General features: G+C 40.6%; 1 protein-coding gene across 1 annotated transcript in view; it reads right to left on the bottom strand.

Annotated features, from left to right (window-relative positions):
• STAM (signal transducing adaptor molecule) overlaps positions 1 to 16,138 on the bottom strand; it is a 63,068-nt gene that overhangs the window by 40,438 nt on the left and 6,492 nt on the right. The window contains exon 2 of the mRNA XM_006036381.3: positions 6,616 to 6,700. Within this exon, the coding sequence (XP_006036443.1) occupies positions 6,616 to 6,700 (85 nt within the window). The remainder of the gene's footprint in view (positions 1 to 6,615; positions 6,701 to 16,138) is intronic.

Genomic DNA, 16,138 nt, shown 5'->3' with positions numbered 1-16,138 from the left:
CACATCTCCACTATTACTACACCCCACAACAGAGCCATCAGCATCCCAGGATCTTACAGCTGCACCTCCAGGAATGTAGTATACCTCATCCAGTGCACCAAATGCCCTGATGGAAGATATGTAGGAGAGACCAGACAACAACTGCGCACCAGAATGAACGCACACCGGAAATCCATCAAAGACAGAAACACCCAATTACCGGTGGGGGCACATTTCTCACAGGAGGGCCACTCTCTCTCCAATCTCTCAGTCCTGATCCTCAAGGGAAATTTACACAACACAGCCCAGAGACGAGCCTATGAGCTCCATTTCATCAACCTGCTGGATACTAGAGATCAGGGACTAAACATAGACATTGGATTTTTGATACATTATAATCTGCCTGGCAACTGACTCCCCAGCCCAGCCCCTGGCTTCTTTACTTTTCATTCCATCCAGGAAGAGCACACACCAACTGCTGCAGCTTCCTGAGCCTGACGAAGGGTTTTTGAACCCGAAAGCTTGCTTAATAACTATTCTCCAACCATTTGGGTTGGTCTAATAAAAGATATCAAATTCACCCAAGGAACCTTGTCTGCCTATATCCTTAGACCAACATGGCTACAACCTACACCCCTGCATACATACTATTAGTGGCAAGTGATAATGTAGGAAGTGAAGTTAAAAGACAACATTTAAACTAGGAATTTCTGACATGCAGTTTTGGCCTGTTCTAAAACAATTTTGAATGAGTGCAGATGGGGGAACAATATCATTGAGACAAGGCCCCCAAAATTTTTGGGATCTCCACTGAACTATCATGATCTTTGCTCTTAATGTTAAACTGGTTTTATTTGCCTCCCCCCGCCCCCCAGTCCTTCCTTCCCCCATCCCTCAGGTGCACTTTCAGCAAGTTTTTATTTTTTGCCCCATGCCCAAAATTAGTTTTACACTGTTCATGGATATCCAAGAACTAAAATGAAACTGGTGTAAGTTACACTACTGCTTGACTAAACTATATTTGGCAGCATCTGTTTTACACAAACCTCTACCTCATATTTAGTACTACTAATTATAGAAAATGCTGCTACATAGCATGGCCATTTCACTCTATGTTTTTGTACAACAGATTGATCAGCATAGGCCAAACAATAAAGTCAAACCTCACCCCGTGAAGTAGACAACATAAAAAAACCCCACATACATACTCTGATTACATACAAATGATTACACACAATTTTATATGATTCAGCATAATTTAAAAAGCATATAGACCTACATGGACAAACATTTAAAAGCATAATATTCATTAGTTAAGCTAGCACTGGAAAACAAAGATCTAGGAGTGAACTATTCCAGGCCAAACATCTCCTTACCTGAATATTTTTAATGCATGAAAATAGACCCCAAATCGACAACTAACAAATGACCAAATTGAAGTGCCATAAACACAGATAAGGAGGACAGGCAAACAGATCTAATTCATACACTCTAAGTACATGTAGAGTCTACATTTACAATCATATTCCACATTTAACATTACTGTTTAGGTGCCAAGTGCATTCAAACATAAGTAAAAATTAATAATCAGAAGAGCTTTGCCTTAAGATTATATTATTATCAGGTTGATAAATGCCCACTCCTCTTACATAAAGTTCTATACCATTATTGAGATGATGATATAAAAGCTCTTTAAAACCCTGATTTTAACTGAAAATTAATTCTGTGTACAATTTAGCTTAGAACAGCATAGAATAGAATAGTAACAGAAGAGCTATTTAAAACAGAATAGAAGCATTTATCATAAATGGACAAAAGTCTAGTTATTTTTGTTTGTTTTTACCTAACCATTACCTCAGAACACACTAGACACTTAACTATACAAACAGTAAGCCACAGTTCTGAATCAGATATTTCCCAGTATATATTTTAGATACAGGACAACAAACAAAACAACAACAGACAAACAACCATCTGCAGAGAGAATGGCAAGACTAGATGAGTGCTACATTATTCAGCTTGTATTGCATCTCATTTTAAATAAACACAGTCAGTGGTGGACTGAGGGGGGGTGCAATGGAGAGGGGATCATACCTGCCCCCTTTCCACAGGGGATGTCACCTGCCAGCAGATCCATTTCCCTCCTTGGTCCCCTGCTGTTGAGGGAGCCCAGGTCAGGAAGGAAAGACCTACCTGCTGCTGTCCCCAGTTGACCCAAGGGAGTGGGGGTGGTGGAGGGAAGGGGAGCCCCAGGACCACTCCTGCCAGGGGTGTGGGCAGCAGCTACACAGGGCACCGGGTCCCTGCTACCTACCCCGCTAACCCGCACCTTTCTCTTGCTGGCCTGAAAGCTCCAGGTGTGGGAAGCATCTGCATGAAGGGCGAAGCAGTGCTGCAGATAGCAGCATCTGTGGGCAATACCCACCTTCCAGCACCTGCTTCTGGACTGAAGGGGACAGCCAGGGACCAGAGAGAGAACAGGAGTGCCTGGAAAGATTGGATAGGTTGAAGCACAAGCAGTCTTGGGCCTTCCCCTACCCCAGGGTCAGCTGGAGACAGCAGCGGCAGCAGGCTTCCAGGCGTTCCTCCTCCCTGCCCTACCCTAGGTATCCCTTGTGGTCTGGGAGCATGCACTGGAAGGAGGACCTACCCACTATTGCAGAGTAAAAGGTATAATTAACTTTATGTCTCCAGGGGCTTAGGTGCATTCACTACTGCAAACCAATACTGCAATCACAGGATTCAATTTGGGACTCAAATTCAGATACTGCTTGCCAAGAAATGCATGTGTTTTTACATACTGTATTGTGACAGGAGAGCAAGCCTCTCGCATGCAGCCACCCTTTTGTTGTGAAACCACATCAGAGCTGCAAAAAGGGCAAGAAATATGCATCATATGCACTACACAAACTCTCTTAGTGATAAGGCACTATTACCTACTAATATACTATTTTACCTTAAGGTCTCAACTGTCTGAATACTCATGGTATTGGGCATCTCATATTTGTTTATTAAGAAGTTTGAGTACTGCTGAGGAAAGAAACTCGTAATTAAGAACCTGCAACATGAGAGCTAACATACTTACTAGAATACATTTAGTGGGAATAGGAACAGGAAAAAACTGTACCTGACAAAAATGAAACTACTCTTGCCTCACACTTACATGAAAAAAAGATGAGCCCATTGTATGGTATTCAACTTAATGTGCCATACCAAGTCACAAAAAAAAAGTGCCTACTGGAATATGGTCCAATACCATATTGAAATAATACTTTTTTTTTTTTTTTTTAAAAGGGTGTTGTTGAATGCGGTCTAATTCTCCAGTGCTTTTCACACACACAAAAAAAGACATGGCATTACTTGCTATGAAAATTGGAATACATACAAAATGGAACATGATGAAATTTTGAGCTGTGGAAAAATTTGAAGATGTAGCACCATAAAAAAAGGATTTATGAAAATCACCATGCTCAATGAGTAGTTGTCAATAGTTCAATGTCCAATTGGGAGGAGGTATTGAATGGGGTCTGTCCTGGCCCTGGCATTGCTTAACATCTTCATTTATGATTTGGGTGACAGAACTGAATGCACGCTTAGCAAATTTGAGGATGACAAGTTGGGTGGCATTGTAAACACTGGAGGGTAGGGCTAGGATCCAGAATAACCTAGATAGACTGGATGAATGCTCCTCAATCAAACAGATGAAATTCAACAAGGACAAACTTAAAGTCCTGCTCTTCGGACAGAATTATTTCATGCACCTCCAGACTGAGGAATGACTGACTAAACTATGGTACTGCAGAGAAAGACCTGAAGAGTCACTGTTGACCATAAGCCGAATATTAGTCAACAGTGTGCTCTCATTGCCAAAAAAGCCAAAAGCATACAACCATATTAACAGACATGTCACTTGCAAAACAAGGGAAGCAATCCTTCTGCTCTATTCAGCACTAGCGAGGCCTCACCCAGAGTACTGTGTCCTGTTTTGGGCTCCATACTTCAAGAAGGATGTGGACAGATTAGAAAGAGTCCAGTGGAGATCCAACACAATTATAGGCCTGGGAGACTAGACTTATGAGGAAAGGCTAAAAGAACTACGGTAACTTAAGTTTGGAGAAGAGCAAGGAGGTTTTTAATAACAGTCTTCAACTACCTGAAGGACAATTACAGAGAGGATGGAGATGCACTTTTCTCTATAGCCTAAGGGACAAGATTAGGAGCAATCATCTCAAGCTTCTGTAGAGGAAATTTAGGTTGAGGATTAGGAGGAACTTTCTGACTACAAGGGTAGTTAAGCATTGGAATAAACTACAAGAAAAGTCACAGGATCTTCATCCCTGGACACTTTCAAAAGCAGATTAGACTGATGCTTGACTGGGATGGTTTAGTCAGGGATGATCCTGCCTTAAGAAGGGCCTAGATGAGGTCCTACCCAGCTGCACTTTCCCATGACCCTAAAATTCTCATTTGCCAGAGAAGCAATTAATTGAGCAGACTATAGAGCACTAGAAACTGTATATATTAATAATTTAATCTAATAATAATGGTGCAACCACATATACATAGCTATAATTCCAGCTCCTGTCCTTCAATTAGCGAGTCTTAATATAAAATATTTAGGTATAAAGGATTTCCAATAATTACTGTAGGCCTGTTCTTCACAAAGATGCTAGCAGCAGTTCTTGCAGATCTAGAGAAATGTAGTAATGTACCATACAGCAGCCATCTTGCACGTTTTTTTTGTCTCAGGATAAAGACGATCCCATTCATACTATTCCTAATGCAACCATTAACCAGAGGGACTATCTTTAATAAAGTGATAGATGTATGTACAGGGCTCTATAAATGCAATCCCTAAAGAGTTTTATGACCCAAGTGGAAAACTGTAACCTTTAATCATGCTAGTGACCATAAGGACATGGCTCACGGTAGACTAGACCTGGTAGTCAGTTACATGTTAAAGTCCTAACATAACTCTAACATTTTTCAAAGACTACATACCAGCTTTTTTATATTACTTGAACCATAATCAAAATGTAAGTTCTTCCAGGAGAAGTTTATTTTGCCAGAGCACCCAGAGAACTAATCAGGAAAAAGTACTGCCATTTGAGTAGATACAGCATGACACTGCTGTTGGTGTCAAATTCCTTAAGTCAGAATGAGTTTTACACAGAGTATATTTAATATCATAATGGAATTCAGTTTGAACTTCATTCTGATGCATTCTTCTGGTCAAGCAGCCAAAGAAACAATGATTTGCAGTGGCCAAAGAAGGTGAAATCTCCCCTGGCAGCAGTGAACTTCTGGCCACTTCTCCTGCATGCTGTTACCACTTTGCTGCCTCCCAGCTGCTAGAGCTGCAGTTACTGCAGGGAAGATTCAGAGAAACTGGGAGGTGGGGCAGAAACTGAGACAGTCCCACCCCCACCTCAAGTCTGCCTGAAAGTGGTGACAGGATGGCTCACCAGGCCAACCTGGAACAAAAAGTTTCCGTTATGTTCCCTGAAACACCCTCCCATGGCAGATGGTTGGCCTGCAATTTCTGCTGCGATGCCTCTTAAAGTTTAGTGCGCTGTATTCAACATTCTCTCTGACCTTCGTACAACTCTGAATATTCACTGCACTATTTTATATTACGTTATTTCTATAACAGATTACTCCAGAGTGTCCCACATCTCAGATTAGAGTCTGGTTTTCGATCTCCTGATGGAGTACATCCCTGCATAAAGTTTGTGTGGGAATGCATTCAGCAGTGATATGCTATTGAGTATTTAGAAACAGAAGTCAGCATCCCATACTAGTGATGTGTATCTTTTAATTACTAATCTCTTCTTCAAGATGCCCACTTATCCTCCAACACTCAGACCAGCTCTTCCCCAGCTAGCGAAAGAAACCATACAAAATAAACTTAATGGCATTTCTTGAGTTTATAACAATACTGTTAAACGCACAATAGGTAATGACTTGCTGAACAGATGTGTGCAGGTCCTAAATTCAGATTCCTTGATTTTTTTCGAAGGAAGATCCGTAAAATATTTTGGCCAGAAATAAACTGTGTGTGTTTTTCCTTTAATTCTCACAGCAAGTACACTCTAAACATGATTTGCAAGGAAAAGTTGGAAGAACTAGGATTATTTAGTCTGAACAAGAGACACTCGAGGGGGAATTTCATAAGTCTCCAAACTCCTAAAGAGTGCTATGAAGAAAAGGGTGATAAAACTACTTTCCGCAGCCACAAGGAAAACAGCTAGGAGCAATCTCACACTACAACAAGGGAAATTTCATTTTAATACTAGGAAGATCCTTCACGCTATAAGGATTTTTAAGCAAAAGAACAGGCAACCCAGAGAGGGTATGGAATCTCCATTCCTGAAAGTTTAAAAGCATTAGTTGAACACTTGGCTGGGATGGTTTAAACAGGGATGCTTCTGGCTTGAGCAAGGGGCTGGACTAGATGACCTCCCGAGGTGCCTTCCATACCTACTTTTCCTATATTTCTAAAGCAACATAAATTAAACTATTGATGACAGTCTGTATCTAAATTCAATCTTGATTCCTCTCACACCTGTATAATAAAAGTGAATTAATTTAGTAGAGGTTTAGTTTGAAAACAAAACCTGAAATCACAACACTTACCCTGTGCGTGACTGTCCAACTTTATCACAAATGTCTAGGATGAGGCCCCAATCCTCTGCAGTGTTCATCTCACTGGTGGCTTTTTCTGATAATAAAGCATAAATAGACCATAATAAACTTGCCATTCATATCCATTTGAAATATTAACTTAAAACCTCTCAGCTATTAAGAAAATCTTGTAGCACAACTAGCTACGGGCTAATGTAAAACGTTACTCCTGCCTTTAATATACTAAATACAACTTATAATTAAATATTATGCATGTGTGTGAAATGCGTTTTTGTATCACAGTCACATTTTCAAAATCACCCAGGGCTCCAAATATTTGAACACATACATTTTATACTTAGTTTTGAATTTCAACAATATGCATACAACATAATCTTTTATCATAGGAAGAGAACTTCGGGCATTCTTTGTTTTGAAATGATAAATGAGTTCAAAAAGGCTACCACTACCCAAAGTATCAGAACCCAACACCTTGCCAAAACACACTTTCATGCCTCAGCTGCTCCACCATTTTACACTGCTATAATACTTTGTAGTAAGCTTTGAGCAGTACATTTAGGCAGTTTCCAAACCTGTTGGATATGACTTCCTCTGCATTACTACTACAAGAGGCTACATAGAATTCATCCACAAACAGATAACCCCAATTTTCAACTCCCCAGTTACAGCTTTATTTTTGGAAGTTGCTTTTTAGCCACAAATTCAACTAAATTGATTCAAGTGAGACAAAACCCTAATTTTGGGCCCCTTTTGAACCTCTGAGTATGCTACTCCCTGAGGTCAATCCCTAGTGGCAGAAGTTGAACTAACAGCTAAAAAACTGGGCTGTCATCAAAGCATACCTACCCATCCTAACCATGTCCGTGGAGGAAGAGGAGATAAGGGAACATAACAGTCGAGCAGGGGTGGGTAAAATGCGGCCTGCCAGGCCATTCTAGCCGGCCTGCCGGGTCCCTAAACAATTTAGAAAATTAATATTAATCTGCCCTGGGCTGCCTGTCATGCGGCCCTCGATGGCTTGCCAAAACTCAGTAAGCGGCCCTCTGCCCAAAATAATTGCCCACCCCTGCAGTAGAGGTAAGAAACAAGGAAACTGAGTTTTACATCTAAATTTTGAATTAGGGAACCCATCTGAATCCTAAGGGAGCTGGCAGCAGAACTGGTCAACACAATCAAACCCTATCAAAACCCAAGGAAGACTCAAACAACTCCCAAAATTCTGTGAACAGAAAAGACAGACTAGAAACAGAAAGTTATTTCTCCTCCAATTTTACCTATAGGCCTTTTAATTTTACGCCTAAAAAACAGACCTCAAACAAACAATATCATGCTCCAGTTTCTGAAAAGCTTTCTAGATAATTTCCTGAAGGAGAACAATGAAAGAAAGATCTAGCTGCCAGGAAAGACTTAGTAATTTAATACTTCAGACCGAGGAAAGAGACATTAGAAAAATGTTTTATCTTCTAGAAGTCATGGAGAATATCTGTCTTTGAGCCTAGAACTGAGGACCTCCAGACCTGCAAGTTTCTCTCTCCTCAATCCAAAGTGAGCAGGCTGGTTATGTCCAGAAATCACTTGTCTCACTAGGCTGCAGTATCAGAAATGTAAATTAAAAACTAACATGAGCAAAGATATAAAAATCTACTATAAATAGGACAACCAAGTTGCCCCTCTTATCTTCCCTCAATTGATTCATGCTTTTTGACAGAATATTTTCAAAGAAAAAACAAACGCTATATTTAACTAGGGAAGTCACTTTTTGCATGCTACATGCATTGAGAGAGAATAGAAAAGAAACGTAAAATTGGCAATTGTTCATCAATTTTCTGCCAGTTTAAGACAAGAGGAATCACCCAGGTTCTTCAGTGTCTCAGACTGTCACAGCAACTTATTTCACCTTCTCTGTAGAACTAGTAAACATTGCACAAAACTATGAAAAAGCAACACTAATATCCAAAATTTCAAACTGCCAGCTCCAAAAAAACCTGCCAGCAGACCCATCAAGGGATCCCAGGAGCCTTTCTTTCTTTATTTTTTTTTTTTTTTAAAGAAGGATGACTTGAGCACAGTAATGTAATAAGTAAAACCTAAAATTAATATATGTGGCGGATTAGAAAAAAGTTTATCTTTTTACATTCAGAAACAGGAAATAAAATTTAACACAAAAATAAGAGGGACAAATGCAGGCAATTTTAATATCTTTCTGTTCTGTTCAGATTTCAACTAAACACAGCGTCTTCCAAGCCTTGAGATCAAAACAGAAATTCCTGAAGGCTTCCAATTATTACATTGAATTTGACCTGTACATTTTTATTAACCCTCATAATAAAGTTGTGTCTGTAAGCAAAGATACATGAAGTCTGTCAACACCCAAAACACCATCATCAAAAAGCCTTTATAAATTTAACTTTAAGATAAAGCTTGATCAGAAATGCCAGCACATCATAATTTGGAAGCCAATATATAAAACATGGCATTCTAATGCAAAGCTACCAATTTAAATGAGTATTACTGTGTCAGCGTACCCGTCCTGGGTACCCGTTTCTCTTGTAGCTCCCCCAATTACCGCCTGCCACGACTTGATCTCAATGCAAATTCAGGGGGGGGGGGGGGGTGTTAGATACCGGTACCGCAGTAAAGAACACGCTGGTCAGATCGTAGTTCCAAGTGCTTTATTAACGTTAGCCTGGCTCGCTCTCTCTCTTGGAGCGTCAATCCCCCAGGGATCACCACGGGATTCTCACCGTCTGCCTTCTGCAAGCAAAGCAGGGCTACTTATGTGGTTGTTACTTAATGATCAGCCGCTAATTGCCTTGTTAGCGGCTGATTAACGCCGACACCGGGATTCCCCAGCCGCGGCTTGTGCCGGCTTGCAAAGCGTGGCTTCATCAATTTCCCTTTTTCTTTCCTTTCACTTTCTGACTTTCTCTGCTTTCAAAATTTTTTAGGGGTCTGCAAATGAAAAAAGGTTGAAAACCATTGGTTTAGATCACATGAGTAGTTGTGCAAGAGTGGAATTTTGTGTTGCTTGAAAATAAGGTGTAACCTGAACTGTATATGGAAGAAGATGTAAAGAGGCAAGAAGGGAGAAGGAAATATATGGAAGAGGAAGAGAGAGAGAGAAAACTGGGAAGGGAATCTTTTCCCTTTTATACTAGGAGTAGAGGTATAAGTAGTGTGTGTGGGGTAATCTCATTTGATGGGAACATGGAGATTTTAAATGGAGTTCCTTTTAATAACTAGTAGAATTAAGTGGAAAAGGTAAGTTTGCTTTGAATTGTAAGTGTGGCTATGTACATACTTCTGATTGAACAGTCATCTTTTGCAGACCACGTGGACATAGCCTGCAGACCCCCAGAGATCCAGGTTGAAAAACACTAATCTAAACTTTTAACTGTATTTTCCATTCCCAACTTTGTTGCTTTTCACATAGCCCTCAAAAAAAACCCCAAAAAACCTTAACATTAAGGGATCCTCCATCATCTCCTTCAAGTAATTTTTCCAAGCCTACCTGGGTCAATTTTTTTAAAAAATTTTTAATTAAAAAAAAAATCAAACAATATATTTAGACAAAAAATGGGTCTTCAGGCTGTTAACTCTTTGGGATTTACATTCAGTATTTTAATTTTATAGCATGCTTTCTGGAAGCCTATGTTACATTCATGCACTGACTATGATTCTCAACAGAGTTAAGCAAAACTGGAAAAACATATAGAAAAAGAGAATAGCAAATGTCAAACTTTTCGCTTTGTACCTAAGCTTCCCCGAAAACATTGCTAAATATAACCAAGGACACCAAGATCTTCACCAGGAACTCAAGGATCTTAGATATCCAACTACTAATAAAAAATGACTCTGAATTTAAGGCAACCCCCCAATAATTAGTTTTACACATGAAAAGTTTATAAATTTGTTATAATTTTCCATGTATAAAATCCAATTATCAAAGGGTCATCTTAAATTCATCCCCCCACCAGTGTAGCAAAGATGCGTGCATGTGCACAGCTGCAGCATTCACACAGCCAGGAATGCAGCCAGGCTGCATGGAGAGTAGCATCCTGCCGGTAAGTCTGGGGAGGGGATGCGATGTGGGGCAAATCGAGGCCCCCACCATGATGAGGGAGGGAGTGGGGCTGGGACAGGCGCTGCCCAGAAAGGGCAATGAATGCATCCCTGGGGCAGGGCAGAGTTGCAGGCGGCTTGTCCAGGGGGCCTGGCGGGTGGGGAGGTTGGGGGGCATGTGCCCCCCACCCTGGATTTGTGCACAGGGTGCAGGGGCACTGCCCACTGCTGGCTCGGGGCCAGGGACAGTAGCAGGCTCTTCCAGGTGGGAAGAGACTGGGCTAGGGCTGCACGGGGCAGGCAGCAGCAGTAGTACAGAGGTTTGGGGGGCCAAAGCAATCCCAAAATGGCAAATGCCCCCCTTGGTTCCCCCAGAGGTGTGCACAGCAGTGGGGAGCTGCCCCCCCTTCCCACTCCCCCACAGCTGTGCCCTGGTCTGGCAGCGCCTGCCCCAGCCTCTGTGCCACTCCAGTCCTGACCATGGGGGTCTCTATCTGCCCATACCACACCCCTTCCCTCCTCCACTCCCCTTCCCACCCCCCCCACCTCCAACTTAGCCACAGGAGGCTGCTCTCCAAGCTGCCTGGCTGTATTCCTGTAAAACAGATTGGTATCAACCAATATGGCTGGTTAATAATTGGCTATTGGTATCGGCCAAAATTATCTTTATTGGTTGCACCCCTACCAGAAAATGTGGTTATTAATCTTGTTTTGGATAATCAAGTTAATACCACAGCATAAAAAACAAAACAAAAAAAATGGTGAAGATGCATAAGAGCCTTGTCATGAACAAAATGAATGAAAAACATTTATAAGAAAATATGCTTTAGTGGCGTATTATGAAATTACTAGCAAATTGCCTATCAAGAATGACAGATGAATTTTGAATAACCAAAACAAAACAAAAAAAAGGCCACTGGCCTTGCCCCCCCAACTCCCTCCCCCTCCCCGCCATCATGCCAGTGCCCCATTGTGCCACCACCACCTCCTGTCCATAATGCTCTTGGAGCGCTCTCACTGGTTGCTTCAGCAACCAGTCAGAGTGCTCTAACAGCATTACAAGCAGACAAACAGATGGACTAAGCCCTTCATTATATTAGAATGATTTTTTTTTGCATATGTAACACATAAGAGGATGACAACAATAGTACTGCGATAGTAACTATAAAAAGGGATTAGTGCATTTTCATACCTAGCTCCTTCACTGTCTGAAAGGTCATAACAAAGAAGAATAATTTAGAAGGGCCATAATCAAGTTAAGGTTTTACAATTTTACTTTAATAATATTTTCTTTCCCCTTCAAGAACCAATCCTACTTTAAGTCAGGATGTGATTCTTCCCAAATCTACCAGTGATAGTCTGGATACCAACAAATACTAGTTTACTCTCCACATGGCCGTGGTGAAAGCTCTGTTTGCCAGTTTTCTCACAGTCAAAGAAATATGTTATCGTTATCATATAAGCGAGAAAACCAAAAAATGGGAAAAGAAGAATTACAATGGGAGTGTAACCAGTCTGCAGGGAAGACTTCATGCTGTTTGTTTATCTGAACCCACAGGGTTCAGGTATTATGGAGGTAGATGCTTTACAAAAAGGGAAACGTAAGGGGGAGAAGAAACAGAAATAAAGAGAGTTGTCCTCTCTCACACATCCATCTTCATGATATAAGTAAGAAGTCAGTAGACAGTGGGTTGATTTATACTTCAATGATCTATAATAAAGCATAATGCATGGTAACAGATTTGGTGTTGTAATAAGTACTCAACTAGATAACTTAATATACCCCTACTGTAGCGCAAATAAGTTGATTAATGCAGAAAAGTATTAAAGGATTAATCACTTAACAGCCACTGTTGTTTCAGCGGACACAAAACTGTTGAAACCCTCTCTTCATCATCCACCTCTATTACAGCCTGCATCTTGGTTCTCAATGACAAAACTGCAGAATCATCCCTTACGCCATGTGAGGACAACTCATAGGAATCATTTTTAGGATCAAAGTCAGCCCGTATCTGTAAAACTTAGAAAATGTTCATATTGGCAACCAACTATTAAAACAAATCACAAAGAACAAATTAACAAGGATGAGAAAAGGCTGCTCTCTCATCACATAGGTTTTATGCCGAAATAGAAGCACGTGACCACTTATTCACAACACTTTTTCTGCACATATAGTTCAGTTGTCTGACACCTTTTGAAAGATTAAACATATATGTTGACAATAACAGCATGACAGTAACATGGTATATAATATAAAAATTAAGACTAGGTGTTTAAATTTATGACAATAGTCTGCTTTGACACTTGTTTCACTAGTAAAACAATACACCTTGCGCTTATGCTACTTATGTTTAAAGACAGTTAAAAATTCCTCAGCATATTACATGGCTTGGTTGTTTTTTCCCCCCTGCCACAGTCAGAGTTCATTTAGGTATCTTAATCACAAATTTCCTTCTTTTTATTCTCTTAAAGAAGTGATCCTTTGAAGGTGCCTCTACGTGTGAGGAGATAAGCAGATAAGCACAGGTTCAAATTTATTCCTGCCTTGCTGCTCCCCCACCCCCACCGCAAAGAGGTAAAACTTGTAATATATTTTTTTTCTGAACTAGGATGCCACTCAGTTCACATTTGTGGAGGGCTGCCTTGAATTTAGTAAGGCTGAGAACCACAGCTCTATTGAAAACTCAAGAGAAATGGAGATTGTTAACCAGAAACCAGGGAGAGCACTACTATAATGAGCTGCCAATTTTATTGTACATTGTTTGGAATAGACAGCCAGTTAATTTGATTTTCCAGATTGGTGTTCCAGCTGAGGAATGCAGCAATTGTCCCGGTAACCAGAGAGGCTTTGCTTATTCTAAGTTTCTTAAAAGTCCAGTTTTGAGATACTCATACCCTGGCCATCTTATACCCTTTACTAGCCTGGCAAAGATGAAATAGTGGGATTATTCCCTATAGTACTCCTAGAATAAAAATAAACAGTAAAACAAAAACATATTAGATGCTATATCATTAAAGGTAATCATAGTAAGTCATGTATACATCTCGGCTTCCTCAAAAAAACAAACCATCTTTAAGAGCCTTTCACAACGAAACAATGAGTGCATCCTATTTAGTGTCAGTGATATTTATTTTGTTGCAAGTTTGCCTCTCAACATTGCTGCTTATATCTATCAGTTTTGGAGTGGGGGAGGCAGGGAAGGGAAAGAGGGAAACCAATTTAAATTTTAGAGATTTCAACCATATCTAAAAATGGGATCCAAAAGCACAAAACTTTCACTTTTAAATTATAAAAAGACTAACTTAATTTCAATGTAAACTATATTTTACAACACTGATATCAAGCAGAATTATTTATGATGGCAGTTCATACTCAAATACAGATTATATTGCATCAAGACAACCATTTTACCTGTAATGAAGATTAATTGTTGCCAGCTGTAAAAAGAGTGATTCGACTGAGTAAAATGTAGTGAAATGCAAGCATCTCTCCATTAAGGATATATCAGGCATGCAATCTACTTTATAGAAAAAAAAACCCAGCCATCATTACCAAAAAAAACCCTCCCACTTTCTTGTGGACTTTTTGTAGTCAGACCTAGCTACAGCATCCTCTCCAGACGACTTACCACCACTTTGTTTAAGCTGACAGTTAAATATGAGACACAGAATTGGTCCTCTTCCATCACAAGCAGCAAAAAAGAATTCAAAGCAAAATACATACTTATTAAACATAGGCAGACAAGGTTCCTTGGGTGAATTTGATATCTTTTATTAGACCAACCCAAACAGCTGGAGAACAGTTATTAAGCAAGCTTTCGGGTTCAAAAATCCTTCATCAGGCTAAGGAAGCTTCAGCAGTTGGTGTGTGCTCTTCCTGGATGGAAGCAGGGCTGCAAGGTGGTACTGAGTGCGGGAGGGAGAAAGCAGCCCCTCCCCGCCCCATGCCCCATGCCCCAAGCTACAGCCACTTGCAGCCTGCCTGGAGCTGCCTGTGCCTGCTCCGGACAGCCTCGTGGGCTGCGAGTGCCTGCAATGCGGGGCACCGACCATGGGGCAGGTGAGGGGCCACTTTTCCCCACGCTCAGCACCAGCTTCTTCCCTGCTGGCGAGCAGAGACCAGCTGAAGTCATTCATTCAGAGCACATGTGACCAGGTGGCCCAGTATATGACCTAGTCCCTAGCCAAGACAGATATTACTCAAAGCAGTCAACTTTACCAAATGAAGACCAAGGGGACTCAAGAGCCAATGCTAAGACCATAAACAGTAGGCCAGCTGAGGTGAAAAAAAATTACCCATTTCATTAAAAAAACCCAAAAAACTTAGAATCTTTGGAATCCACTCTTCCAAGCAGGCACAAAGGTTACGAAATAGCAGGAAGGATGACTAGTACCAAATATGAAAATAGTTCTCTGTTAATTAGGTGGAGCAGGAAAATCAGGACCAAAAGGCAGGAGTATCCTCAGGCTCTCATTATATGGACCAAGACTTCAAATACGATCAGAGATGGTTCAAAAGGAAGCAGAGGAACCAAGGGACATGAAGCCTGCTATGCCAGTTATATATCCTCTTATTTTATCTCAAGCTAGAATCTAATTTTGTATTCATCAAGTTGAAAGACCATTCTTGGTTCTTATGAAGGTTACTGTTCATACCACTAAAGCAAAGATGATCAGTGGTTTGAAGTTGGTACCCTCCCTGGACAAAAACTGTGTTACTGACAGCACACACTCAGAAGCAGCCCTCTCTGGAACATAAACCATTGCCTTTAAATTATGCAGTTCTATTAATGTCGGGGTATGGGGCAAAACATTTAATTTACAGACAGAGTTGCTAAAAAAAGAAAACATTTACAAGAGGAAAATACACTTTTTGTGTCAGGTTGGGTTTAATAACGCTTTAATGACACAGTTCTTTTTCATTTGACCTTTTTTTTCATTTTTCAGCTGTAGAAACGAAAAAAAACGTGTGTCTGTAATAACCAAATAAGCATTGCCTGTTCTCTAGAAATATGCATCTTTTAAAAGAGGAATGATAAAGTCTCAAAAGTGTTCACCTCTCTCCAATTACTTTCCAAATCCAGCTGTCACTGGTTAAACAGTTCAGTCCTTTACACAGAAGCACAGCCCCTCTTCAGCCGACTCTACTTGAATTCCCCAGAATCAACATGCTGTCTTGCATGACCACTGCATTCTGGGTACAGACTAGATGCGCTAGCTATTGTACGGACTGTGCAAAGTATCTGGACTCAAAACAGTCAACATGTAAAAAAGAAAATATAGAAAGTAACCCAGAAAGAGCAATTTTAAAAGCTAGCATATTTTACTGTGAGCAACTGCATAATGGGTTCAATGGTGGAAGTATTTACATCAGTGATTCTCAGCTGGGTGCTGTGAGGCCTCCCTCAGGGATGCCACAAGACAGTTGCTGACATTGTGGCAGCATTCAAGC

Source organism: Alligator sinensis, unplaced genomic scaffold (assembly GCF_000455745.1).
Source record: "Alligator sinensis unplaced genomic scaffold, ASM45574v1 scaffold995_1, whole genome shotgun sequence".
NCBI classification, from domain to species: domain Eukaryota; kingdom Metazoa; phylum Chordata; order Crocodylia; family Alligatoridae; genus Alligator; species Alligator sinensis.
Note: the sequence above shows the minus strand (reverse complement) of the source record. Positions and strands in the feature narration are given on the sequence as shown.